Source organism: Pezoporus flaviventris, unplaced genomic scaffold, assembly GCF_033815535.1.
Source record: "Pezoporus flaviventris isolate CSIRO_AGI_PZ_B2104156 unplaced genomic scaffold, CSIRO_AGI_Pfla_v1 ptg000036l, whole genome shotgun sequence".
Lineage (NCBI taxonomy): Eukaryota > Metazoa > Chordata > Aves > Psittaciformes > Psittacidae > Pezoporus > Pezoporus flaviventris.
In genome coordinates this window covers 26,833,132-26,860,961 of record NW_026892584.1, presented here as the reverse complement: position 1 = coordinate 26,860,961, position 27,830 = coordinate 26,833,132, and the positions used below count along the sequence as shown (strand labels likewise).

Below are 27,830 nucleotides of genomic sequence, written 5' to 3'. Positions count from 1 at the left end.
ATTTTGACTCTGTTCCCAGCCAGGCGACCTTGCTTTCAGAGGCTGGCACACCAGCTTCCCCCACCGCAATGGTCAAGTTACAAAAATATAAAGATTTGCTTCCTTGTGAATCACTTCCCATTGAGATTTTTCAGTCACAATAATTTCTGTAGCATTTCTGTGCTTTCACAGTGTCAGTTTTGCAGAAATACAAGCACTTCACCTGCACCTATTTACATGCATTTGACAGCCAGGAGGAGGCTTCTTTTTCCCACAAAGGCAAGTGCAGGCCTCTGCACAGATACCAAATGCCTTCGTACTGCTGCAATCATAGGTGTTCCCCAATGGCATTTGGTATTAGTGATGCCCAGCGTTCACCTCCTCTCCTCAAGGCTTTCTTTGCATGAGAATGTCGCTGCAGTGTAATTCAAGGTACAATTTGAAATAGATTAACTGAAACTGGTGCAAAAGGCACTAATTAGCATTGAAACGAAACCTGTTTAGACATCTAATGAGCAAAAATGAAGCATCCTCAAACTGGCAGGAGAGCATCCACAGTTTGAATTTTCACTAGTTTAAATAGATTGTTTTAAAATTGATGATACTTGAAGTGCACAGCTTCCTTGCATAGAAAAGGTCTTCTCTGGACTGAGGAAACAGCAGCACTTGTAAAATAAATGACTGCCTGTGCAAGGGTGCAACAGCCATTAATGACTACCACAGAGCATCGGGGAGAAGAGGATGAGGAAATAGGGTCAGTTGCTTGCACACAGCTTGTTAGGAAATACTGTATTCAAACTGACTAGCAATAAGCAGCCAGGAAAAGGCATCCAGAAGTGACAGCCAACTAACTGAAGTTTCAGGGATATTCCGATATACTCAGGATCCTCCCTTGACTGAAACCATAAGGGGGAAAAAAAACCCACCTGTGGGTTTTCTGACATTTTCTGACACTCATACAGCATGCACATTACTTAAGGTTGCAGATCTCTTAGCCAGCAGAGGATGCAGATTAGTTACTGTAAAGTGAACACTGCACAGAGCAAGGAAGCACGTCTTGCAGCACTCCTGCCCTACATCCCTACCATCCGCAGCAGCCCACAGAGCCTTGCTAACAAGAAAACCCTCTTGGAAGATGCAGCAGCCTTTGTGGGAGGCTGGGGCCAGAATCCACTCATGTCAAACAGCTCTGTGGACCAGGATGTGACTGCGGCTGGCGAAACATGTTAGCTAATGAAGATTGAGTCAGGCAGGCAGAGATGATCCTCTCAGCCTGTTAATCCACTTAGGGAAGGAGAAGGGAAACCTGAGCTGAATTCCTGTGCCCCCTGCAAGGGACTGTACTGTGCCGGCTTTAGCATCTAGGCAGAGCAAAGTCAGCCATAGCTGAACTGGGGAGAGCTCTGGGTGCAAGACTAGTGCTTTTGGGAGAAAGGAGTAGGAGCAGAGGCAGGGAACAGCAATCCCCAAGAAGAGAGCCAGGGTCGGATGTTGTGTCCGCTGAGAACTAATGGAGCAAATTGAAGTTTACTTGCCTTCTCACCAGAAGAAAGCAAGAAGAGGCTCAATGAGAGCTTTTGCCCAACAGCAGAGCAGGGAGAACACACACACCTTTCATGCTTTTCACAGGGCAAAAAGGCTTCCCGTGAGGTCAACTGGAATTCCTGGGTTAGAAAGTCAGAGCCAGCGTTTACACCTCGAACACCCATTCCACCAGCACCAACTCCCGCTCTGTTTAACTGGCAGTTTGCGATCATGATGGGTGCCAATCCCAGGAAATGTCAGATTATCCTTAACCACTAGAGGGTGCTCCCCATCTCAAAGACGGAGTCAATGTCACAGATGCACCCAGACAGGTAGAGGAGCAATCATGGAATCTGAGTAAGGGGGAAATTAGAAAATTAATAATAAATAATAATTAACCAATCTGATCCTGAGCCTCACCAATGTTTCCCCATCCCTCCTGGCTGGGCAAGGGAAGGCCCTCTGACCCATTTGTCCTCTGCATCATGCTCAGTCAGGTGATATTTCTCACATTAGTGATTAAATCACTTTTATTCTTTTCGCCTACATTGTGTATCCAGAGCAGCAAATAAACATTTTTCCATTTGCCAGGCCTGTATGTAAAGAGCAAGACTCTGATTTGTCTGCCTCTGAGCACTATTAGGATCACATCCAACTTTTGCCATGCCAAGGCCTGACTTACTCTGCTGCACTGCCACAGGAGCATGGGGGCCACTAGTCCATATGTTCACGTTAATTTTCCCCACTCTGTCCTAACACAGTTTTCCAGAGAGCAAAGTACCTGTTGCGCAGAGATGCCTCAGGATGGTGTTTTCAAAACATCAGTTTTGGAGCACTAACACTACCTGTCAACAAGACACCTGTAGGGAAAGACTGTTCACTTTGTTAATGCAGTGCTCCCACAGCCTCTGCCATCAAAGGGAAGCAAAGGCGTCCAACTGAGGTTGCACGCTCAGGAGCTGTGCACCTGGCAACACGCCACCTTGGGCCTCAGCTTCCCGTTTGTATAGGTTAGAAGTAATACCCCAGAGTTGCATCACATGTGAAGAACAAAGCAGTTAGGATTAAATCATAATGATTATATTGCACCCTGAGATTCAGAAAAGAATGAGTTTAAAGCATGCCAAGTAAAACCAGGCGCCTATGCAAAACAGACTAGCTCTGCTGATGTGTCTGGCATAACATCTGTTTGTCCCAGCCCCTGCTTACTTTGATAGTCCAGGTCTGCATATCCCATGGGGAAACCAGCTCTCATTGATGGCTGCCACCCAGCACACGTGCTGCATCTTGCTGTCTGAACAAGAACAGATTGTTGTATTTTTTTTCATTGCTCCTTTCTCTCTCCTTTGGACAGTAGTGCCAGGTCCTGTCCAAGGGGATTTTTGTCAAAGTTCCTGCTCTTGGGTACCCTGGCATCACTTTTTCTTCTGTCCTCTTTAAATCATGCAATACATTTGTCTGAAGAAAATGTTAAATTGAGCAATTAAACCACTGAACAAAAGGACACATAGTCTCTTACACAGGTTAAAATGTGTTCGATAGGTTTGGATTACTTAATTTCCAGAATGAACCATTATCTGCAGCAAATGTGGGAGCCAGTGCTTTCCTAGTCATCAACTGGCCAACAGTCATCCTCGAGGGGAGCACCACATCATACTGTCTAAATAGGCCAATTAATACTCTTCATATTTGAGTTTGTGAATGGCGAAGAGAAGGGGAAAATATAAGAGGAAAATATTTTATGGTATGTTTCTTAGACATTTGCAACAGACAATTTTACTTCCTACAAACCCTATGTCAGGGGTATGTGTCACAGCTCCGCTTCTTGAGCTATTCATAACATTCTGCCTTGGAATTATAGCAAATACCAGGTATGCTTTGGGAAGGTTAACCAGCATTTGCACCTTCACCATACCAGCACCGTTTTCAACTTTTCAACTTGATGGGTTTTAACACTACTCCATTACCATTACGCTCATTATACATTTATTCCTAAACATGCACATAATCAGTCATCAAAAAAGTGGCTATTTAGAATCAGATATTTTGACCACTACATTTCTGCATACTTTTGCTAGGAGCTTAAACTTTGCCATTCTTCCTCCACCCATTTACAGAAAAGACTTTTAAAGTCATTTCGTAGCCCTAGTGACATTCTCCTCTCTTGCATATTGCTGTATGGGAAAATTACTGTGGCTTTTATTGTTTTAATTACTGCTAGCAGGTTGTAAGTTCTCAAATATCCCCAAGTCCTTCATTGTTATGAACAGCAACACCCAAGCGCCAATTCTGCTCATGATGGCAAATTTCAGGGTCAGTTCTGCCTCCTTCACTCACAGCAATCTGCACCTCAGTGGAGGTTACAACTTCTGGAATACGTAATATATAAGATAAGCAGGTTTTGACTACCTGCAATTAGTTGATCTGCAACTACATGAAATGGCAACACTTACTCCAAATGGAGAGGCTGGGACAACACCATCTTACAGCAGATAAATGTGTGAAGCATGACAGGACCCGTGAAACAAAGACAAACAAAAAATGTGTATGTTAAATAGGACAGACTACAAATGAAGTCAAGTATTAGGAAATGCAGTTGTGTTTACTTGTGAGAAATACTCTTAGCTCTCATGTACATATGCATTATTTTATAGCCCTTAATTACATGATCATATTTTTTCACAGTACCCCATCTCACACTGCACTTAGAAGGGATTGTTCCCATGTACCGAGCAGCTAGTTGAGATGCTGGTTTCTGTTCATTGTTCAGTGTGTGGCCCCAGGCCTTATTTACCGCATATTATTCAAACCTAACTCTACAGATATATTAATTTCCTTATGTGTTTTTCTATGGGCTTATCATTACATTGTCCAAGAGCTTCACCAGCCCAAGATCATTTATTTTTCATACTTCTCTATGAGGGGAGGGGGTATTTTTATTCCCATTTTACAGGTGAATGACCGAAGACTGTATTAAAAGGCATTTGCCAATTCTGGGTGCCCATTCTGAGACACCAGCAGCCTGAGTGATCTGTGCTTGTATAGAACTTTGGGTTCAGTGGATTCCTGTTCATTTGCATCTGTATGCACTCAGTGTTTCTGTAAAGCAGTTCCTCTGGGATCTAAAAGGTCCCCTATAAAATAAGGAACACACAATTAAATAACCACTGGCATAACAGCTGCTTTAAGAACCCTGAAACCTATTATACAAAAATGATCACAGAAAAAAAGTCAACTGGCAGGTTAGAATGTCACTGCTTCAGCTATAAAAACTTCCCTTTCTCTTCTGCAATCTCCTTGTCTCACTCAGTACACACCTGACAAATGAGGCAGGGGTCCTACAGATGGTCTTTTTCATTGTGCAACTCTGATTTATCTCAGAGCATGTCCATCGTATGCAGTGAATGAGGCAGGGGTCCTGTGGAAGAAACAGCACACAGTGACATAGCTAAAACATAGAGTTGTATAAGACACGCAGTTGGCTAAACAGAAGTGCACACAGAGAATAACTGGTCTTTCCCCAGTTTTCAGTTCTTGTATAAGCACCTTTCAAAGTACCCTTTTCACAGAGTTTGTTGTTTATTTTACAGTGAACAAACTCTCTCATGATGTATCACGAGGACACTTTGGTGGATTATCAGAAGAGATGAATTTATCACAGGGACCACTACAACCAAAGTAGTGGAGTAAATGGCTGCAAGGGTAACTTAACTGCCTTTGTAAAGATTAACATGAGGGGCATGAAACACTGGGTGTATTTCAGACACCAGTGACAGCTGAGGAATAACAATACAGAGGCTCTTCCAACAATTCAATCCAAGTCATGCCTCTTGCTCTCTTCTCTCGCAGACCAATACAGCCAACTTCCTTCTCTTCACTGCCTTTACCTTCTCACCCCAACCTTTTCCTTTGCTCTCATCTAACTCCTCCAGACTCCATTCTTCCACATTCCACAGTCCAGCCTCCTTGTTCAACAGCTGTTTATAATTATTTGCTTCCCTTCTTCACTTTTTTGCCCACCTCCCCTTGACTTGTCTTTCCATTACTGTTTTGTTGGCCCACTTATTGACACTACCTCTGTTATGGCACAGCCCCTTCTGTCCCTGCAGCCTGGCTCCAGAACACAAGCTGATTTAGAGCTTTGCGAAGAGGAATCTTCTTGATTTGTTTTTAAATGGAAGGTAGGCATAATTCAAGAATATGCCATACTTTCTTTTTTTTTTTTTAAAGTTGGTTTTGATAAAGATTTCCACAAAACAAGTCTATCAAAGGCATAAAAATATTTACAGCAATGATTAAAGCTTGGCAGTGGTATGAACAACTGGAACTAAACTTCACAGGAAGCACTAGTAAAAAATGATGGTGCTACTAGACCATTGTACATGGCAGTGAAAATGAAGACAAAAATTAAAGAAATTGGTTAAGCAAAAAAGCTGCTACTGCCATCTTTTCAAGACTTACTGTGGTTGGGTACATTAGCATTTGGATGTCAGGCCTTTCAAGGAAAGTGCAGTGCTTGTACTCCTTTGAACACTCTCCTGGTAGCTTATAGATGCCAGTGCTTATCTGATGTATGCACTTGCACCCATCTCAAGTTTGCATCAGCTGGATGCATGATCATATACATCTTAACGTTTCACAGAGTCACAGAAAATAGGGATAGGACCAGGTCAGGTGGTTGGTGCATCACTACATCCCAGCAGAGGATCAGCTATAGCAGCATTATTTTTGACAGATTTTTCTTCTAACCTATTCTGAAAATCTTTCAGCACATCTCGAAGTCTGTTCTAATGCTCCCATATCACAGCTAATAGAAGTTTGTAACATCAAACTGAAATCTCCCACATTGCAACCATAGCCCATTTATTTCCAGTTCTAACAACAGACATAGCAAATGGCTTAACCACTTCCTCCAGGACAAAGCCGCTTACTGTTTGAAGACACATCCCCCAGACCTTGCCTAGTATCTAGATTTCCACACAGAAACATTAACCTGCCTAACAGAAATAAATTAGCACTCCAGTCTCTCTAACTTCATTCATGGGCCTCCAAGTTCAGCAGCTGGAAGGCCACAGATTTTGTATGAACACCTACAACAAGGAACAAAGTTGCAACTAGCAGGCTGGGTTGTGACCGATAACAAGCAAACTTCGCTTCTAGGGGACTCCAAGGGAGTCAGTAGTAACATGTCACTAATGCCTCACTACAGTTACCAAAAATAAAATCAATAAACAAACATGTGTCAGCCCTTCACTGAGGCAAGTCTCCAGCTGGATTCCATTTTTCACTCATTCAAGATCTTGAGCTGAAATTTTGGGAAACTTGAGAAAATACCTGTTGATAAATTATGGCTATCATATATTACATTCAGTGTACTACTAGCTAGAGCAGCAAAATTTCTTAGCTGTCCTTGACAAACCTGAGAGTTGTGCCTATGATCCTGACTTCCAGTACTGTACCTTGAGCACCAATTTCTTCTACTGACCTGCAATGAAGACCTGCCAGATTTCATATGAAACAGCTGTCAGGAAACTGGAAGTTCACATCCTTGGTGTAGGTGGGTATGAGTGTGTACAGAATGGCTGGAGTTGTTACTAGAAATGTAACTAGAAATGTTACAGGACTTAATATTATTTCAATAATACAGATTTGCCTCCAGTGTTACAGTGAGCTCTCAGGGAAGCCAGGGGCCATTCTGTGCAGATAGGAAACAGAGGGCCCTTCTCTACCATAAGTGTTGTGATGGGAGGAGGCGTACTGGCAGCTCAAAGGCACGTGCGACTGCATGCAACTCTGTACTGTGTATTTGCACAACTGCTGGAGAGCACATCCGTTGGTGATGTTATACACAGGCTTTGGCCAACAGTAAATAAGACAGTGGATTTTGATTCATGAGGGATGACAGGAAATCTATAACATGTGGGTTCTATAATCTGCTCACTACTGCGTAGCAAAATGAAAGAACAACAGTCCAATTACCAAGTCCTTGCTGATCCCAAGATCTTGTTCTGCTCAGAGCAGTTGGATTCTGTTGGCACTAAGGGAAAACAAGCTCTTTGCACAGGCTGTCTTCCATACTGGGATAGCAACAGTATTTTGGAAGCACCAGACTTCAACACAGCCGAAATCAGAGATGATCATGAAGATCAGAGCAAGTTTCTGGACAGTGACAGGCTGCTGAGCTCAGTTTGCCAAAGGACTGCCCATGTGGAAACCGACTTCTGCACTCCACTGCAGATATTATCCCATGTCCCTAACACCTGGTTGAGCCAGGAAGCAGTGATCCACCACTGCTGTCTGACCCAACCACTTGGATTGGTAGGGACTGTGAACAGCATTTCCCTGTGATAACACAAACAAATCAGGATGGAGCTCCACAAAAATGAAAAACAGGGCTGTGATCCAGCAGGACACAGCAGTTGGGTTACAAACAGTGTCCAAAACCACCTTAAGGTGAATGAGTCAAAAGCTGGAAGGAGATGTGGATTCTGGGGCCAGGCAGAGGAGGGATGGGTGAAGATATGATTCAGGTGGAGAGCTGGCCCATGGGGGAGCAGGGGGAAAGTCTGTGACAGCAGCAGCCACAGAGTAGACCGCTTTCACACTGCCAATGCTGAGGACACATAGAGAAGAAGGTTTCTTTTTGACAAAATAGCAATGGTGGCAGCTGGAGAGAGGAGGACTGCCAGTTCCAGACAGAAGGAAAAGGAAATAATTTTGCTTCCTACTGTGCAGTGTCAGAAAACCCACAGGGCTGCCCAAGGTAGGGACAGCACAGGACAGCTCAGCTGAGCATCCTGGAAGCTTAGAGGAGATAGTTCTCTCATTTCTCTCTAACCAGACTTACAGTTTTCATTCCTTGTGTCTCTGGCCCTTACCACTTAACACCTTTCAAATCGATTTATCTTCTTCCCCTTAGGAAAGGGGCAAGGGGAGCCTTTCTCTGGCAACAGGTAAACAGTGTGGCAGGGTGGGGAGGGGGGAACAATTTCCGCTCAATCCTTAGCAACTGCTGCCTTTGCTGAACGCACGCTCTGGGGACTGACGTTCTTTCCCTTCTTCCCCCTGCAACTATTCCTGCTGCCACCTCCCCTCCCTTGTTATCTGTCAGTAAACAGTAATTAAAGAAGTGGCCTGCCTGATAGAGCTCCCTCCTGCCCTCACACAGTGCTGCCCTCTCGGACGTGTCTAATTAAAATCCTGATGAGAAGATGAAGAAATCCCAGCAGCTGGAAGTCTGCTGACTCTCCCTGCTCTCGGCCTCTTCATTACTGACGACGAGGAAGAGAGATATAAAGGACCCCGGGAAATACCCTGAAAGACCAATCGATACAACCTTTTGTGGAACATGACGGACCACTCAGGACTGCCTTTTGAACTGTGTGGATAATGAGGATGCTGGAACGTGGCTCACTGCATGGGGCTGATGGGGCTGGACTCCCCCACTAGTCCTGCTACATTGCTGCTCCCAGGAACAGCACACCGGGCCCCTGCAGCTTAGCAGCCACTCACACTGCACAGTGAATTTATACAATTATGATATCTGGGGCACTTGCCCGTCCCCCACCAACCCAAGCTCCTGAAATCATTGCTTGTAGTGCCAGAATACTGTCAAACCTCTAACTGCTCCATAATTTCTGTGCAAACACAGAGCACACATGTGTGTACATACACTGCAAAATGCTGAGAACCAGCACAAACCTTCCCTAAATGAAACTAACAACACATGCGATGTGCATACTGCTGTATTTTCATGGACACTCATTCATGGGAACAGTGCATTTTCACTGCTTTCCCAGGATTTTGTGCTAAGGTAAAATTTTTGGTATGCACAAAATGAAACAGCAAAGGTTTACATCATTGTGAATCACCATAACTATATTTAGACACACTTCATTTCATGCAAATACATCCACTAAATATTCCTGTGTTTTTTTCTAATGTGAGATCAGCTTTACATGGAAATAAGACCATTTTCACCAGCAAACTCATATTTATCCAAAGCACCAAAGATGTCATTGCTCTTAGTTTCGAGATGAAATAGAGATGGAAGTAGATCTACTATGCCATCTAAAGTTTGAAAGTGCATCTCAAACACCTGCCTCCATATCCCTTTCGAGCAAGCCCACTGGAGGCACAGTGACCCTGGGATTTAGGATTATGTACAAGAATGGGAGCACATACATGGTTGCAAATACAAGTGCATTCTGTATGTGCATGAGAGAAGTGCATGTTCCATGTGTGGAATCAATGAAAGAGTGATCTGCCTGAGCTCACACCTCCTGCTTCACAAACCACTACTGCTCATGCAATCAGCACCAGTCCAGCAACTGTTGGTGCTCTTTTCAGAGTCCCAGCTAGGTCCTTTGTATGCAGTTTATTCAATAAAGATTAAGTTGTCTTCTTTCCAACTTCACCAATTTTAATTACTTTTCCAGATCATTAAAAAAAAAAAAACAACCAAACAAAAAACCCCACACAACCACCCCCCAAAAAAAAAGCTTGAAAAATGTCTCCCAGAAGTCTCATAAAGCAAAACCTCCTATATTTATTATTATTTTCCAAGTTGCCATAATCCTGCCAGAATATTCGCTTTGTCAACCCAGGCCCAAAGAGAAACCAAGTAATAAATAATTCCTGGACTGGTTTAAGACTGATTTAAACTTGCCAAAAACCCCAAACCATCTCAAAACAAAAACCCCAAACCATCTCAAAACAAACAGTCCATAGTAAAACATAATCAGTAACAGCAAGAAGCAATCAACCAAATGCAGAAGCAACAGACTCAATGGTTAAAGCTTAGGAGTGCTATTGCAAAGGGATTTTGGAGAGACCCTTGGAAAAGACAAGAGTGGCAGCAGAAGGGAGGTCCTGCTGGGAATGATGGCAGAAGCACTGCTGCTGGGAAGCTCACAGCCTCTCATGGCCCTGCAGCCTCCTTTGGCAAGAGATGTTGTTGTACAGAGGAAGGCAGCAGTGGTGGATGCACAGAGCTTTCTGTGCAATCCCTGCCTGTCCCAGTACCTGTACTTGATGGAATGACACATTGCTGCGGCAGCTAATAAATAGAAGTAATTTGATTAGCTTTCCCTAACTAGCGATAAGATCCTGACAAACCCTTTTTAATGCGTTTCTGGAGCAGGATGAAATTGTTTCATTTGGCGAGCAGGGCCCCACGGGAGTTGCCTCCAAGCTCCTTTAGTGAGAGGTAAAAATATGCCAATCATTAATGAGGGGAGAATTACAGAGACTTTAATGCAATCAGAAAAGAGGAGCCCTGAGGCAGCTGGGGAATAAAACCTGCCCTTAAATCAGAGGCAGGCAGCCAGAGCATGGAAATAAAGGCATACACAAGCATGTACATGCACACACACGTAACTACCACACACACAGAGACCATGTAGATCTGCTGTAAATGCACTGAGAGTTTTGCCTGGGCAACAAACACCTATCTCAGCAAATTATATCCATCTTCCCCAAAAAGCATTTGTAAAACCACAGCAAGCTATATCCATTTCGCAGCCCCCTCCCCCCACGAGGAGGGGACCACTGCCCATTCAATCTCCACCCTTTCACACATACATACAGATGCACACACAGAATCGCAGTTTTCGACATTTCAAACCAAAGCCTTTTGTGGAGGAGGCATATTAGCTGCTTGGGTGTCAAGCAGCAGCTGTGAGACCGCTTTGCCAAGTGGAAGGTACCTCTCGCGGGCCAGACTTGCTGCATGAACACAACATGTACAAACCCCTCACTATGTCCTCCAGCCTTGACACGCCAGAGGCAGCATCTCCTGTGGATGTTGAAAAGCAACCCCTCCTATCCCCTCCCCAGCCACTTCAGTGAATTCCCTTCCTCAGGTGAAACAGCTCTTGCATAAATCATGTAACTTTCATTCCTACACAGAACTCTTTAGGCTGCTGGCATCTCCCCTGGCACTGCGGCAGTCAGGAGCTGGGGCAGACACTAGTGGCCCAGCTGGCTCTCATTTTGCAGGTGTCCTTTCACAAACTTCTTCTTCAATAGAAGGAGTCCCATCTTTCTGCAGCAATGGTCTAACCCCAGCCTGCACAATACAGACAGCTGCATCAGCACAGACCATCCCAGAAAATGTTAGTTCCCAGCTTAATGGGATAAAAACCAGGACCAGAGTTTTCTCATGCCTCTTCCAGATACCTCACCTTGTTTACTTGAAAATAATGAGCAAGAGTACTGGGATATCAAACACTAGCCACCTTTCCACTGCTAGATACACAAAACATGATGCTACAAAGGGAAGGCATGCAGTACTTCAGCCCTTTTCCCTAGTTTTGGCTAGCACTAACATGTAGGGTAACAACTGAACAGCTCCTGAGAACTCCAAGAGGAAAGTCAGTACATGCTTCTGGCCTTAATATACACTTGAGGGGATGAGAGAAAAGTATTTCTTCCTCCCATAACTCCTGCATTATAGTAAGAATCTGTGGCACCCCTGCCCTCTGCTAGATGGAATTACTGTCGTGCTTAGTGTACACTCCAAGTCCTGTATTGATAAAGCTAAGCTGCTGCTTTTTCTGCCAAAGAGATGTATTAGACAACTCTGCCACAAAAAGGCTGTGTTTCCGCACCATATTTTCATATACACTAGACAACTGTTGGACTAAAACACTGTTGTGACTATTAGCAATTTAACCCTACAGACAAAGCAGTTACAGAGTCACCAAAAACAGAATGAAGGGCAAATAAAGAGGGACCTGTCCTGAGACATGGTGCTTGAAGCTTAGCAGGTAAGTTAGGGTACAGAGCTGGAATTTCTCAAATATGTATCAAGCACAGAGCTACATGTCCCACTACTAAATGATTGCAGAATACTTAGCCCCAGGCCAAAGGGGCTCCATGTCCCTCAAAAGCAACTCCTACTGTTTACTTGAACAATGTAATGATGGGCTCCCAAAGAAGTACAGCAAAGTTCTCTGTGGATGAATGTTCAGAATGCAAAGCACCTCAGAGGGTAAAGAAAACCTCTGGGTTCTCCCAGATTCTCTCAAAAGCTGTGTCTCTAAGACTGAAAGGATCAATGCAGACTTATTGTTAAGCACATCACTTAGCCAGACTGTATTCTTGAAAGTCAGAGAAATCATGTCCCAGAAACACAAACAAGTGAGAAGACCCTATCACAGAAACCATCCAAGACTGCAAAAACTAGCTACCAGGAAATTCAGCATGGCTACAGCACTATGGTCTCTAACATCTAGAAATTTTATTTCTAGCTCTTTTTGAACCAAGGCCAGTTTCGATCCAAAGCTCCAGTCAAATTCAGTGATTTCCTCAGGTCAAGATCTTCAGGCTATTCAAGACAGTTATTAGATAACCCTCCATGGATCCATTTCTAGCAGTGATCCAGGCTGTGCTATGGTCATAGCCCAACCTAGCTTGAATGGTGGCATTCAAGCACAGCAGCCTTGTGCAACTGCCCCGGAGCAGCAGGCAGAGGTCTGAGATGGTGTCACACCCTGTGGTTTCACACACAGGCCTGCCTTGCTGCAAACAACTCCTTCTCATTCTGGTTTGTTATGATTAAAAATGCACATCACCCAGCGAAGCCTTGGAGTGGAACCCAGCTGGAAATTGGATCATTAATATTCCTTCTCATGCCCATTGCCACAATTTCTTAACTCTCCTCAAGCAATTGCCAACAGTGCAACTATTAGGGTCTCAGACTAAAAGTGAAGTCAAGGCTAAACTGCTCAGTGTTACTCCAGCCCATCACCCTTGCCCATATCCAAGCATTCCATCAACCTTATGCCAGCATGCTGTATATCAGATGACTTTCATTTTGAACTTTGAACTCCCTGTCCCCAGTTTATCTACCAAAAGGTCTTTAAGATTCATTGCCTCTTGAACTGACAGGAAAAGGATTCAAGATGATCCTTATCCCTGAGCAGTTGGAAACACAAGAAAAGAAAACAATTTGTTCCAAAAGTCTAGCCACTGCATGGATCTAACTCTAGGTCACTACACTTTCCACAGTTAAAAGTGTTCTCAAAGGGCTAGAGGGATAAATGCAACAAGAGTAGGACATACCACATGATGGAGAATCCCACAAATGTACAAATGGGATATCTTCATTTCTAGCAGACAGGGTTACCCACATGAGTTCACCTCAACCCTATGTGCTGTTACTGCTGCAATTCATTAACTGGGCAAGCTGTGGGAGATGTGCAATTCCCCCATGACTGCTACAATCATCCTTCAAAAAGGGTCCAGGAGCATAGAAATGGCACAAGACACACAGCAAGTGATGGAAATCCTTCACAGTAGCCATTGTGCACACACTCATTGGCCTGTTTGACGTTTCCTCGCTATATGGTATTTACATTAGACAACAAGAAGCACAACACAACTAGGACTACAGCACTGATCATGGGAAAATAAAAATCAGAAGACATTTTTCTCTTGGGACTCTAGTATCAGCACTGTGGACCCCACACAGACATTAGTACCAGGCAGAGGAAGTTTGGTCTTGCTTGTTAGCTCACTGAGCTCACATTCCTTTGGCTGCTGGCAGCACAGCCTCCAAGGGGTTGAATCTCTGGTCAAGAGGAAGAGAAGACAAGAGGAGGAAAAACCTGCTAGACAGCAACTAGCACACAGCAGCTGGGAAAACAGCACTGGTCACAAGTATCAGGACATCAACTATAAATTCTGCTCTAAACACCTATTAATACTCCATTGCCCATCCCACTACCCCCAAACATCTACTACCAGTAAGCATTTTGCATCTCAGGTGGCTAAGCTCTTCGGGAAGCAAAGGATCTGTTACGTAGTATTGAAATGCCCGTTAGGCTGAGGACTTACTCCATGTGCCTCTCCGTACCACAGGTGCAGCACAAATCACTCCAGAATGAAGTATTCACGAATACAGTGGCATAATTTAATGTTAAACTGCTCCTGCCACACACAGATATGTATGTTTGGTACTTGCACTTTGATGTCACTGTTTATTTTTATGTAAGAAATACTAATTTTCAGTGAAAAAAACTTTGACAGTAAAATTCATAGCTACGTTAGCAGCCATCTCAGTGCAGAAACATGAACCATGATAGTCTCAGCGATGAGCACAATGAACATACATAGCAGTAACAGCTCAAAGGAATTTGGAAAAGGAGCTGTCCTAACAGGTACAGTAGCCAAGACCCTGCCACAACAATGTGAGATAAGCTCAAAGAACCAGGGGATCTGGAAATATATGACTGACCTTACCTACTTTAAACACATACACATTTCAAAACCAAAACCCTAATGAACCTACTGTGCCACACCACAGACATTTCCCTTCAAGTAAGAGGAAGTAACCACCATCACCACCTATTCACTTTAGCAGCTCCAGCACCTGCTGACATCTCAGCCTAGCAGTCAGCTCACAAGTTCAGAGCCTTGGTTGCTACTGAAAGCCAACAGAGCTCCAGCAAAGTCAAAACAGTCATCCACATGAAGACAGGTAAGTCTTTAAAGATATTCTAAAGAGACAATAGATAAGAACAAAGCTCTGCCACAGGATTTGCCACCTCCTGGCTCCACTGAAGAAATACAGCACACAATCTCCACATAAGGACTGGCGACTTCTTGTGCATCGCTAAAAGCCACAAACTGCTGGGTGTGGGCAGCTCAGTCATTCGACCTTATTGCAATCTTGCGTGTCAACTTTTCCTTCCTGGACTGAGAGACTAACCCTCAGTCTCCCTCATCCACTAAGCCCCAGCCTCCCCGGCCATCCTGGGGACAAGTTACATACCTTTCCAGATGTCCCTCTCTGTGAACATGACAAGGGCAAAGCAGAAGGGTGCCCTCAGCAGTCTTGCTCAGGGAATGCTGGCTGCCATGCCAGAAATTAACATCATCCTCAAATTATTGGGGGGGGGGGTCAGACAGAAAAATCTTGAATAGTTTCTCCTTTCTTGCCAATTGTTCCCATCTTCTACCTCAATTCTGGCTGGATTCCCCCTTCCCCCTGTCCTCAGCTAGCACCGCCAGGCTCAGTCCTCCTCACCCTAGCCCCCCCTCCCCAAGGACAAGCAAAGTTATTACAATAATGAATTAGCCAGGCTGCTTACTGCTGCCAGTGGCGAAGGCAATTATCCCACTCCACGTCCCCAGCCACCGCTCAGCTCCCTCATAAAGAGAGACTTTTGGGGCCGCTTTGTGCTTTGATTGGAAATGAAGAGATTGCTAATTAGGGAACCCCTGCTGGGATCGGGCTGGCAGGAACAATGGTGAAACGGACGGAGCACACGTCCATTTAGAGAGGGGGGGAGAAGAGAGAGATGTGAGCTTCTCTGTAATGTAGTGCATCCTCTATTCATACTATAAACAACAGGGCAGACAATTTTATAGAGCTTTTCACCTTTTAAAGCATGCTAATTTGTTTATAGGAAGCGATAATTTGGTGTGTGTTTGCATAGGTCAATGCCTGTAGTTTCTGTGTGCAGCATGGGTTGACGCATGCGTGCATACATATACACAACTGTATCCAGAGGCATTTTCTTAAAGAGTGTATATACACAGCCGACCATATATTTCTTGTTATTCTCTGGGCAGCATGCATCAATCCTGCACTAACAGAGAAAGGTGCTTAGAAAAGCCTGTTGATGAGTATTAACACAGAATTTTGATACCTGAATTCACAAATCGCTGAAGTTGAAAATGACTTACCAAATTAGTCAGTTCACCTGAGGCTTTGCCCAGCAACCACTTCCATTGCTTTGCCCAAGTGATTTAACTGACAACTGGACCTCCAGGAGGAGAAAAAAGTCACCATTAACACAATATTTTCTTAAACTCATCCTTAAATGTCTTCTCAGTTCAACTGCTCTAACTGTCCGGAGGATCACAGGAGCTAAATCCACTTTTCCCAGATCATGAATTGTGCAAAAAAAAATTAGAAAATATCTTTCTTGCAGTGCAAAGGCACATCTGGACAACTTCATAAAACTGCACCAGCAGCCCTTCTATACATTGCTCTTGTTTCGAGCTGTAGTCACTTTTTAACTCTTGTCAAAGAAAAAAATACCTCCCCCAATATATCAAGTTGCAAATCATACCATTTATAAATTACAGCCTGTCAACAAAAGCAAATGCCTCACCTTTTTGTGCAAAGCTGAAAGAAAGCAGTTGGAACCTATCCTACATTGCTCAGTTAACTAATTCCATCAGGGAAGCACCCAAGTACCATGTTAAAATTGAAAATACAGTTTTCAACCAGGTATTTGGCTTGCCATGCAGAAAATTTGCATGGTGTTGATTAGTCCAATGTACTACACACTACCTGACTTACATAAGCTAAAGCAAACTTCAAATTTTAAGCTTGAATTTACATTTCAGAATTCCTTCACAGAGACTGAAGCATTTGAATATACAAGTGTGCTTTTCCCTGGAAACGTTTTCAGTAAAGCACAAGTCTTAACAGAGATAGAACACTAAAGGGTGGAATTAGAGAACACTGAAAATGACTTTCAAATTCACAGACTATTTTTCACCCCACTGTTTGCTCACTTGTAGTGTTTATATCCTTCAAACAGTTGTAGGTAGTTTTCATGTTCCCTTCTTAGTCATCACTTAGCCAAGCTCCACATATTTAGGTCTTTTGATCTTCCCTCATAAAAACAATCCCTCCAGCTCTGTTATCATTTTTGTTGTTCTTCTCTTACTACCTTCCAAGTTTCCTCTGCATTTTTTGCTGCTAGTGCCCAGAGCTGTGAATCTTACCAGAACAGTACCAAGCAAGAACACTACCTCATTGCGTCCTGCCTGCATAAAATACAATCAAATCTCATAAAAAGGCCAACATTTGCAAACTGCCCACTTTTCCTCCTTGGTCTGCCAGCTCAGACTGGACTTGCCTGTTGCTACCATTAACCCATGCTTTCTCATTCAGTTCTCCATTGTGCTCCACTTTTAACTGATGGGAATATTTCCCCCCATGTAGGTACAGCTGGAAAGTAAAACCTACTGCTAGAACCATGCTCAGAGCTGTTTTAGGTTACTGAAAACCCAGTAGTTACCTGTTGCATATACAAAACCTGAACACTTAAAAGCAAGGACACATCTACCTAACTACATTGAGTGCCAAATTGTAATATGGTGTACAGTGGCAGAGCTCATTTGGTTTCACCGCAGCTGCACTGGTTTACACCAGCTGAGAAGCTATATCCATAAATCTTAGACTGTCCATATCACAAACAATCAAATTATTCAGAGAAAGTACAAAGAAGGGTATATTTCACTCCAGCAGCTGCAATTCTGATGCATGAAGACTTGTTACCTTGATTTCATAATCCAAGTATGTTCTTTTTCCCTGGATACAGCTATAGTGAATGTACAAGCAATCCAATGTATCTACCAACTGGTTCTAGAATTCTTTGGTAAAGCACTTAAAATTTCTCTCTTGATAATCAAATTCTAATTTAATGAGAATGAATAAAGCTCATGGTAAAATTATAAATATACAGGCCACCTGCATTTGAGACTGATGAATGGCTTTCATTACTACATCCATTCACAGGGTCTGATTTTGACTAGCTGTGATATCCTAGCAAAGGGGAGTGAAAGGAAGTGGCCTTCTCATGGCATTATAGCAGGTAGGTCGGGGGAGACGTTGGGAGAGATATTCCAATGTTCTAAAATCCTGCAAGACTGAAAAAATCCCATTCCCTCTCAGATTTACTCTCTCACGCCCCTAACAACAGGCTACTAGTTCTGGCCTTGTGTGCGAGCCTCTTTCAGAGCACAACTTCCTTGAAGTAACTATTCTTAACATCCATTCCTTTGCAAAGCTGGGAAAATATGAATGTAGAAGATTTCTTCCCCAGATTCTTAACAGGTGGCCCAGAGAAGTGGTAAATGCTCCATCCCTGGCAGTGCTCAAGGCCAAGTTGGACAGAGACTTGGGTGACATGGTCTAGTGTGAGGCGTCCTTGCCCATGACAGGGGTGTTGGAACTAGATGATCTTAAGGTGCTTTCCAACCATTACTTTTCTACCATTTTGTGATTCTTCCTGAGAAACATCTACATTCTGCCACATACACTATGGGGAAGCCCAAAGGCTTTTAGAGCACACCGAGTTTCTTTCTCTGAGAGATTTTACTATATTTATTTCAAAATTACCATAGAAAGAATCACATATCTTCCTCCCCTCTACAGAATTCTAGATTTTCTTTCAATTTCATACAAATAACATACATATGTTACATTCAAAGAGCATAAAACTACATTGTTCTTGCCTGTTTGTTTCTTTTAGGTGTTTAACTTTTAAAAATCAGATTGCAGAAAAATTGAGTCTCTCTACATAGGCTGCAGAATCTTACTAATCCACCTCTGTTGCTGAAAGAGATCCCACCGTCCTTCCCATCTGAGCTACCTGTGTCTTGCCTCCTCCCTTGTGTTAACACCTGTTTGTACAGCTTAGAATGAGGAGCTGACGCGAGTTAAAAATGCCAAAATGTGAGTTTAATTCAAACTGACCACAAGCAGGATTATGTTAAATCCAGGTGTACATAAATACCTGTACCTGCCATATGACCCCTACATTACAACAGTTGTGAAAGTTGTGTACCATTAGCAATATCAAATGGTTTCTTAAAAGCACTCATACATGGGGTATTTTTCTTTGAAAACTTGCCTTTTCCTGTAGGTAAAGGATGACGTGGTTGAGATGGAATAAGATTGAGAGACATAAATCACTAACTGAAAAGCATGGTGCTATCAAACTAATGCCTGTTTGAAACAAAGTCTATCCAGTGAGAGATCTGAGAAGCATAATAAATTTAATTCCAATAATAGGCTAAGGGGTGACCTGATCTAATTGTAAATGGGGGAAAAGTTAATAGTGGAAAGTTCTTTAATCTAGCTTTAAAAGGATGTAAGACAAGACTATTCCTGATATCCAAAACTAGACAAATTTCACTTAGCAATAAAGACATTTTTAAACAGTAGGAACTGGCCATTGGGACAACTTGCCATGAGGCATGCTGGATAATCTATCACAATGTCTTTAAATCAAGATTTTATGTCTCTCTAGAAGACATTGATGTTAAGAAGCTGCCCAGCTAAGTGCATGAGTTACTAGGTGGATTTTAATGGCCTGTGCTATGCAGTTAGCCCTAGAGCATTAGAGTGGTATGGGTCTGCCTGAAATCTGTTTAGATTCCTTGTGGTTCTTTAAGGATTATAGAAAGCAAGACAAATGTGCAAAGACAGCATCTGCTTTGGTCTGCTGAAACTATTCACTAAGAAGTGTTTGTGCTGTACCTACTATCCAATACTCATTTGTTTCCAATGAGTTTCAATTAAGAGACATCATACAGGGTTTTCAGAAGGCAATTTCTTACATATTATAGTAACCTTGCTACGAAAACTACTCATTTTTGCCAGACAATATATGCTTCATCTACCAAAATGTACAAAATGTATACAAAGAATGTTTAAAGGCTAATGGCAAGGGCTGTGCAGTGCATGAATCATAAACCAGAGGAAAAATGGTCAGTTAAATATGCTCATGTCTTAGATTTGGTAATCTCTGGGGTGGGAAGCAAGGCAATTGAGATTTATATTTTTAAAGATCTCCTTGTTTTGAAATTTCATCCAAGCTTCAGAAAGTAAATTGCCAGTGAGAACAAATACTATAAACCCAGTTCATCATGGTTAGAAAATGAGTGAAGAGAATTGTTTGTCAACCAGTCAATCCCGATGCGTTTGCCTCACTATCCAGGTTTGCCTTCACTACTACAGTATATATTTTCGATATCGGTGCACTAGAAGCCTGAAGTCAAACTGTGAACTCTTCTGTAACACACGCTCATAAACGGGAGAGGAAGATCTTTGTTCTTCCAGTGTCTCACACGCTCTGGCTAACCAAACATTGTTCTACTTTTAACAGATAAATCCATCATTTAATTTCAACTGAACATAGCCATGTTCCATCAGAAGAGACTCTGTCATAGTACTGGGGAAAATATTTTTCTATTCTTCTCTATTACATGTCAATTTACTACTTTATTGCCTACTGAAGGCTTCTTAAAGGCACACACTGTTCTCCAATCCCCTCTCTGATTCGTGTCATAGCAGGCTGTTGTTAAAACCTGATCATCTGTCCTTTCTGCAACATTTCTCAAGCCTCAGCTTCTGAAACAGTGTTAGAAAAACACAGTTTCCTACTACAACTTACTGCCCCTTGGCTCTCAGTAAGGAAAACCTGTATTGCCTTTTCTCTAAAGGGATCACACGAGCCTTTTCATCCTGCCAGATTTTACCTTTCCATAGGGGTGACCCAAGGACTAATTATGTTCATCCCATCACTCATTTGGAAAGGCAAAGAACTTACAATAAGAAAAAGAAACTGTACATCCATTGAATATTTTCTAGAGTTTTCTTCACTCTGAAACACTTAAATATTCTAGCTGAATTCAGTGAAGTGCTGGGGTTTTTTTAATCACTTTATGAAAAAACTGTCCTTGTCCAGGCTTGAAAATGTCTTCCTACCCCCAAAGGACTGCTACCTGTGACTGGCCTTGCACCCTGTCCTAAAAGACAGGTGTAAGACAAAGAAAGGAATCACTAAACTCAAAACATAAAACCTCAATAGAACCACAATAAAGATAATACAGTAGCTCAAGAGACTTATGCAAGGCTGTAGCAAGGGAAAAAAAAAAAAGCCTACTGGAGGCAAGGAGGACTTAGAGACAGAACTTGCATCCAAAAAGTGTTGAAGAGTGGAAACAGTGTGGAAGTAACTGGGCAACACAGAATCATAAAATTACATAGGTTGAAAAAGACCTTTAAGATCATTGAGTCCAACCATTAACCGAGCACCGCCAAGTCCACATGAGAGAGAACTAGAGAGAAAGGAAATTAAAAAATAATTTAAATTGATAACTGGGAAAATTTCATAGCAGAAGGAATTGAGCTGTAGAACTGTTATCCCCAGAAGTGAACAGGAATGGAAGAAAGCTGTGCAAACAAAGTAAATCAAACAGAAGAAAAAGAACTGAATAACCCAAGAAGCTTTCTCCACTGCTGACTGCTGTGATTGCACAATCTGGAGCAGCTGGTAAACTTAGGAGAAGTGTAGCTACTATTACAAAATATCCATAGAAAATGGAGGATCTATACCTCCCCCCGTATCAGTAGCATGTTACTGACAGAAATGGTTTTCCATGCTCAGAAAAGATTACAGGCTTCCCCTTTAAGGAACATGTAAGCATGGGAGCGTTTTTTCTTCTCTAATAACGGGAGAAGGAAGTGAAGGAGGTCAGAGTCCTGTAGACCTCTCTGCACTCCCTGTGGTCTAGTTTAGGAGACTTAAAAGGATTCAGATTAACTGGGGTGGCTTTGTTGATTACATGCAGAGAGGAAAATGACCCCATGTGGTGTTTCCAGGACAGCTGCTCCATTGGTGAAACACTGCTGCATTCCAGAAATAAACTCCAGTCAAAATCAGCAGCTTGAGTCCTCTCTGCAGAAACGTGCCTCTACCAAAGTTGCAGCAGTTCCCAGATGAATGGGAAGCCAGCAGCACAAATTCCTGCTTGGCTCTGCTTTGAAATATAAAATAGTACAAAAAGACATTTATACAATATTAAAAACTCAGTGTTCATAGTCACATAATTGTCAGGCTGGAAACAAAAAGGGAAAATTGGGAATATTTCTGGCTGGGATTGAGAGCTAAAACTAGCACAGTTCCCCAACACTCCAGGCCTGTCATGAGCTTTTCAGCATTGAGTGCCTATTGGGACTTCAGTGTAAGAGATTCTGGTTTTCATTCCCATGTGGGTCAGCACCTACCAATGCAAAGTGTTGAAACATGCAAAAGATGACCATCGACATTTGAAGCAAGATAGGAGGCAATGTTGTTCCTTGCCTAGCCTCTTCTAGCTCCCCAAAGTTAATGCAGTGCTGTCTTCTCACTATGGAGGTGAATTCTGAGCCATGAAAGTAAATTTGCTCAGAAGCCCCAAGGCATTAATGTTTTACTAAAGACATACATTAAGCAGCAAAAGTACATGAGACAGCTTCCAAGTTTACACAGTTTTACAACTACAGGTTTAGAGGTGACTGCATTGGAGAAGGCCCATGAAATCTGAGGGGCGGAGGCTGGAGCCAAAACACTAAGCTACAGTTTCCAACAGGTAACAGGTCACTTTCTCAGTACTCTGGGCTCACAGGGTAGATGTCACACAAGAAGCAGGCTGCACAAATGTTTGTGGCCCTTCCTCTTTCTCACACTGAACAATCATCTTATAAGCAAAACACCTTGCTCTTTTCCAAATGCCTTCTCTGTCCAGTGAAACCTGGTAAGGTATTCCCAGATGCTCCATGGCAGAAGGAAGGTATTGCAGGCACATCGCTCACAGATGGGAAAGATGAAGCCAGACGCCAGAAGCCATTGTAGAAGTTATAAGGAACAAATATCAGCATAGCAAAGGGCCTGCTGGGTGTTAAAATTTACTTGAAGAATCTTCCACCAACTGGTGATACAGCAGTGCAATGCTCCTGTGACTCAACATATCACCAAGCCAAAAGCCATCAGGTGACAAAACCTTCTGCAGACCTATGCATTGCAGAGCAGAGGATGTTATACACTGAAACAAATTCGTGGCTGTTGCATAATGTTGTCTTAAATAACTGAAAGCTTCTTCTAACCTATTGCCTCTTTCCCTTTAGGCCTACTTCTGCCCTGCAAATTCCACCACAAGAGCCACTCAGCTAAGTGGGAAAGAACACAGTACCAATCAGAAAGGATAAATTCAGGAAGCATCATTTCAGCTTAGCTCAGCCTCACTCCCTGGCTGCATTCTTGTATTCTACAGCTACTTTCACAGTGGCATAGCTTATCAATCCTAGGGACTTTCACAGCTTTAGAATCACTGCCTATAACAGCAGAAAAACATTCGGGGTAAGCAACATCAGGCATCCCAAAATACAGACACTGCGTGTCTGTAATAGAGTATCATGTAAACAAGTAATTTGGCTATCCACAAAGAGTGACAACACCAGTTCCAGTTGCAAGAGAAGCTGTGAGGACAGTATACCAGGTCAAGTTAAGAAGTTACCAAGTCCCATATTCTATCTCTGATATCAGATACTAGCACATGCTCAAGGAAAGACTGTAAGAAAGAATGTGTTCCCTTCTCTGCACCTTGCTGCACCTTTGCAGACTGCACAATCAGTATCTTGGCAGCTTGTGGTTTAGGCTGCTCCCTCTAGACCATAACATATACTTGCCACTTGATGAGTCCACACTTTCCAGAAATTCCTCGATATCTTTCTGAATCCATAACTTTGCCATTGAATGATGCAGAGGTCAGTAAGTCCCACAGTTTAACTTTGTGTTATATGGAAAAAATACTTTCTTTAGCTTATTTAAAGCATTGTTTTGTTTTGGGTTTGTTGTTTGTTTTTTTTTTTTTTTAAGATAAAAGGATGACTACAGCACTGAAAAGAAGGGGAAAACGCACATACAAGTATAAAGATATCAAGAACATGTAGCAGAGTTCTCACCTAAGGAAGTGAAGGTGAAATTTTGCAAAGCAAAGAATTAGGCAGGTTTTACACACAAAAATAGAGACCTATGCTCTTTTTTTGTTGTTGTTGTCTTTTTGTTAAGTGCACAGCAAGTAAAGCCACCTACACTCCAAACAAGCCACACTTGCAACAGGGCATTACCACAAATATCTCTCTCAGTTACCTTCATCTTTCTTCTAGCCACAGACTTAATGTCTGACTCTACCACCTGGTAGTCTCTTATCTTGAATCCATTCAGAAGCTCTTTCAGTCAGAAGCTATCTTATGGCTAAATGCAGCAGCCCCAGCAGCAGGGAAAAGTGTCATGATACAAACAATGAGGGCAAAATGGAAGTAAGAGCCAAAACTGACTGTACAACTTGTAGCAACAGTCTGAGAGCTAGTTAAAAAGAAGTGGAACAATCACAGCATGAGATTTATTAAGTAGTAGATAATAATTTTACATTACATAATACACAATGTCACATACTGTATTAAACCCAGTATTGTGAGCCTCATATGTTCAACTACTGATCAAGTCCCAAAATAAACATAATTATGTTCTTTATGATACACTGGTGGTTATTCTTATCACCCCCTTTATATATATATATAAAAGTTGGCATTGCTTTTTACTTGTTTGCTGAACCCTTGTGGTTTAGACACTTTTCTCCCTTTAAAGCAAACTGCAATGTTTCTCATCATTTGCTTTCACATGGTGGAGATATAAAGTCAAACATCAAGCACAGCAATAAAGTTGTTGGTAACATCAAAGAGGATGAAGTATAGAAATGATATACAGGGTAATTAAATGGCTAAGTTATTTGTGTATCTCTGTATGTAAGCTGGCCAGACTTAATAAGGCAGCTTTGCACAACAGCTTTTTGGCTTTGTGCAAGATTTTGCAATGCCCTCCAAATGGTCCCAAGGTTTCCTGGCCTTCTGACCTGGTTATGGGAAGCTGCAGAGACCTGCCTGAGATTCCTCAAAAACCCAGCACATCCACAAAGAGAAAGGGTGCAAGTGCAAAACAGAGAGAATAGGAGATAGGGAGCATGATGAGCAAGCTGCCCTTTCATTTCTATAGGTAAGAGTTCAAATCTTGTCACTATCAGCAACGGTCCAGTTGACAGTGTGAGCAAAGCCCAGTTCAGAAACTGATGCCTCAGGAGCAACCATGTGAGGGCTCTCTCACACCCCACTGTGCTACAAGTACAACTAAGAGCCCCAAAACAGGCCAGAACATATGCTCCCCTACCCCTCACAGGCCTGTGGTTGCTGAAGCACCTAGCAGTTCCTTAGGGTTAACAATCTGCATGCTGTGCTGTGTTCTTTAGACATATTTCATGCATCTATAGGGGTGGTGTAGCTAAGCAGACAAAAAAGCACTGCTCTTCCAGCAGCTCCTATAGCAGGTAGAGGTTTCTCCTTCTGCCACCCTGAGGCCAGAAAGAAATGCCTGACTTCTCAAGGAAGGTTTGGAGCTTCGGTGCTAATCAGGTGGGATGTTTCATCATCTACCCCCACCAGCTCACACAGGTGGCCATAAGTTAGCACTGGGCTCACAGGATCAAAAATGCTCAACCACCCTGTTCCAACTTGCAAGCAAGACCAACCAGGGGTGACTGCCAACTCATCAGAAAGGTAAACTTAGGCAGAAGGATGGGAGAGATAGTTACCCTGTCACAAGACAGCCTGAGGCTTCACAGAATGGTACAGACCAAAACACTGCCAGCAAAAGCTCAGTATAGTAATTCACAAGGTACCAGTTACAGCCCATCTCCATTAAGCAGTATAAAATAACAACACTTGCTGAGCTACCTCTCTGCACATGCACCTCTCCCTGGGAGCAGACATACAAGTGGTAAATTCAACACATCTAGCACAGGGCTCTTCTGGAATGGGTTTGCAACAGAGCCGCTCTTCCTTTGCAGTATCCTAGGTAAACAGAGGATGTTGCTGGTACAAAGTGCCTCAAAGTGGCAGGAACAGCATTATTGCTTCAGTGCTGTTTCCTGAAGGATCAATAAGCCAAGACAATCAATTATTCTGGCTAGTTCTTATTCCCCAGGAGAAGCTGTGGCTCTCATCTCCCATCATTTAACCCTTCACAAACACAGCAACAGCCCTATTAATTCTGTCCTTAAACATGCATTCCATGAGCCTATGTGCCAGAAGAGTCTACAGAGCTGAATGTAGCCAGGCGAACATGGTATTGCATTGTATAGCCTATTACTTCAGCACAGCAAAACCATGTCTGTGTACAGCCCTTTGAGCACATGGAGATACCCTTGCATCTGTTTTCTTTGATTTGGATACAGGGTCCCAAAAAAACAGTTCTCTATCCCCACTATCTCTCTGTGCAGTATATTTCTCTATGCAGAGAGTATAAAGCGTTCCCAGAGCACCAGCTGACACTCACAGAAGGGATCTGCACAGGCAATAGACGGCATGGACAGTCATTACAGAGTCACAAGAGTAAAGCCTATTTAGATACACACAAAAATGAAGTTTAATCCTATATAGGAAAAAGAGAGTAAGAGGAATGGACAGAAAGCTCAGGAAGAATGGAAGAATCACATGATTATCTGCAATGTAAAAAAGAGAATAGGGACTACTGAGGACAAAACACAGGATTGCACTCAGAACCTGCCGTAACACAAGGAATTTTGCTGTGATCATTCAATTCTCCATAGATCTTGGAGAACAGGCAAACAGGAACCCCATTTAAGATGGTCAAAACACATCAGTGAAGGGACTCAGACTGAATAGAGAATCTGTATCAGAGATAGAATTAAAGAACAACAGTGAAACAAACAACTTGGTATAAAGATTGGCCATGAATACATTAAGCTGTACACAGAAATTTCCACCTAAAAAGCAGTGGGGGTTGAGACAGGCTTCTAGATTGATTTTGGGGCAAAGCATTAAAGAGGATGCTGACGCAAGGAATCCCTTCCTAGCTTATGTTTTACTCACAAAATCCTCATTGTCCTCCCCCATGCAAAGACAGCACTAAGCAATAGTTATAATGCAAGTGCTGCCATACTCTCAGCACTACAGAACGTAGGTCCAAAAAGTATGACAGAGAAAATCATATTCACATCAGCTCTTCACCAGTTTACACGAGTTCACATCACCAATACAGAAAGCTTGAAATCCTCTGTTTTAGGCCATGGAGTCACAATGGAACAGGGAAGAACTTATTTAAATGGAAGCATTAGAAAGATCTGCCAATGAGAGTAACTGCAATTTATTAAATTCCAGAAGACCTGTGGAAAAAGAAAGGAAGGCCTGAGGATGGAGAACAAAGCAAACAAAAATAAAGCTGTCTGGCAAGCCTGGTGGCAGGCATACCCTCTCTTCTCACCCAGAAAGTCACCCTCTAGGTCCTGTGAGCTTTAGAGGGATGTCAATGAAATGCTTATGTTTTAGTATATGGCTACAAGTCATTTGCTTAAGCCTACTACAAAGAGGTGATCATGAGAGGCTGGGGAAACAAGAATTTCTGGAGTACATTTCCTGCTGATCCAGCAGACACAATTACGAAGAGAAAGAGAACCCATTCTGAGAACAGCATGAAACTCTTGTGAGCAGGATCATTCGTATCTCACATGCTTGAGGGAAAGAAAAGGGCAGCAACTCCTTAATGAATAAAAATAGCCACTTATGCTTCCCTCTCACACATGTTGGACATATGCTTTCCAGTATCCAAACAACAAGATTTAGTTGCAAGTTTTATCCCATTGGAAAAGGTAATTTCTCCTAAAGACACACCCCTTTCTCC

General features: G+C 42.7%; 1 protein-coding gene across 6 annotated transcripts in view; it reads right to left on the bottom strand.

Annotated features, from left to right (window-relative positions):
• ESRRB (estrogen related receptor beta) overlaps positions 1-27,830 on the bottom strand; it is a 137,231-nt gene that overhangs the window by 96,480 nt on the left and 12,921 nt on the right. For 2 of the 6 annotated variants that reach the window (XM_061463652.1, XM_061463650.1), the window contains one exon: positions 4,821-4,921. The exons of 1 other annotated variant lie outside the window; for it this stretch is intronic. In XM_061463652.1, the coding sequence (XP_061319636.1) occupies positions 4,821-4,861 (41 nt within the window). In that variant the 5' untranslated portion in view covers positions 4,862-4,921. Of the gene's footprint in view, positions 1-1,590; positions 1,856-2,712; positions 2,798-4,820; positions 4,922-16,197; positions 16,278-27,830 lie in introns of those variants that run through there. 3 more of the 6 variants (XM_061463648.1, XM_061463651.1, XM_061463647.1) reach the window with 3 other exon arrangements.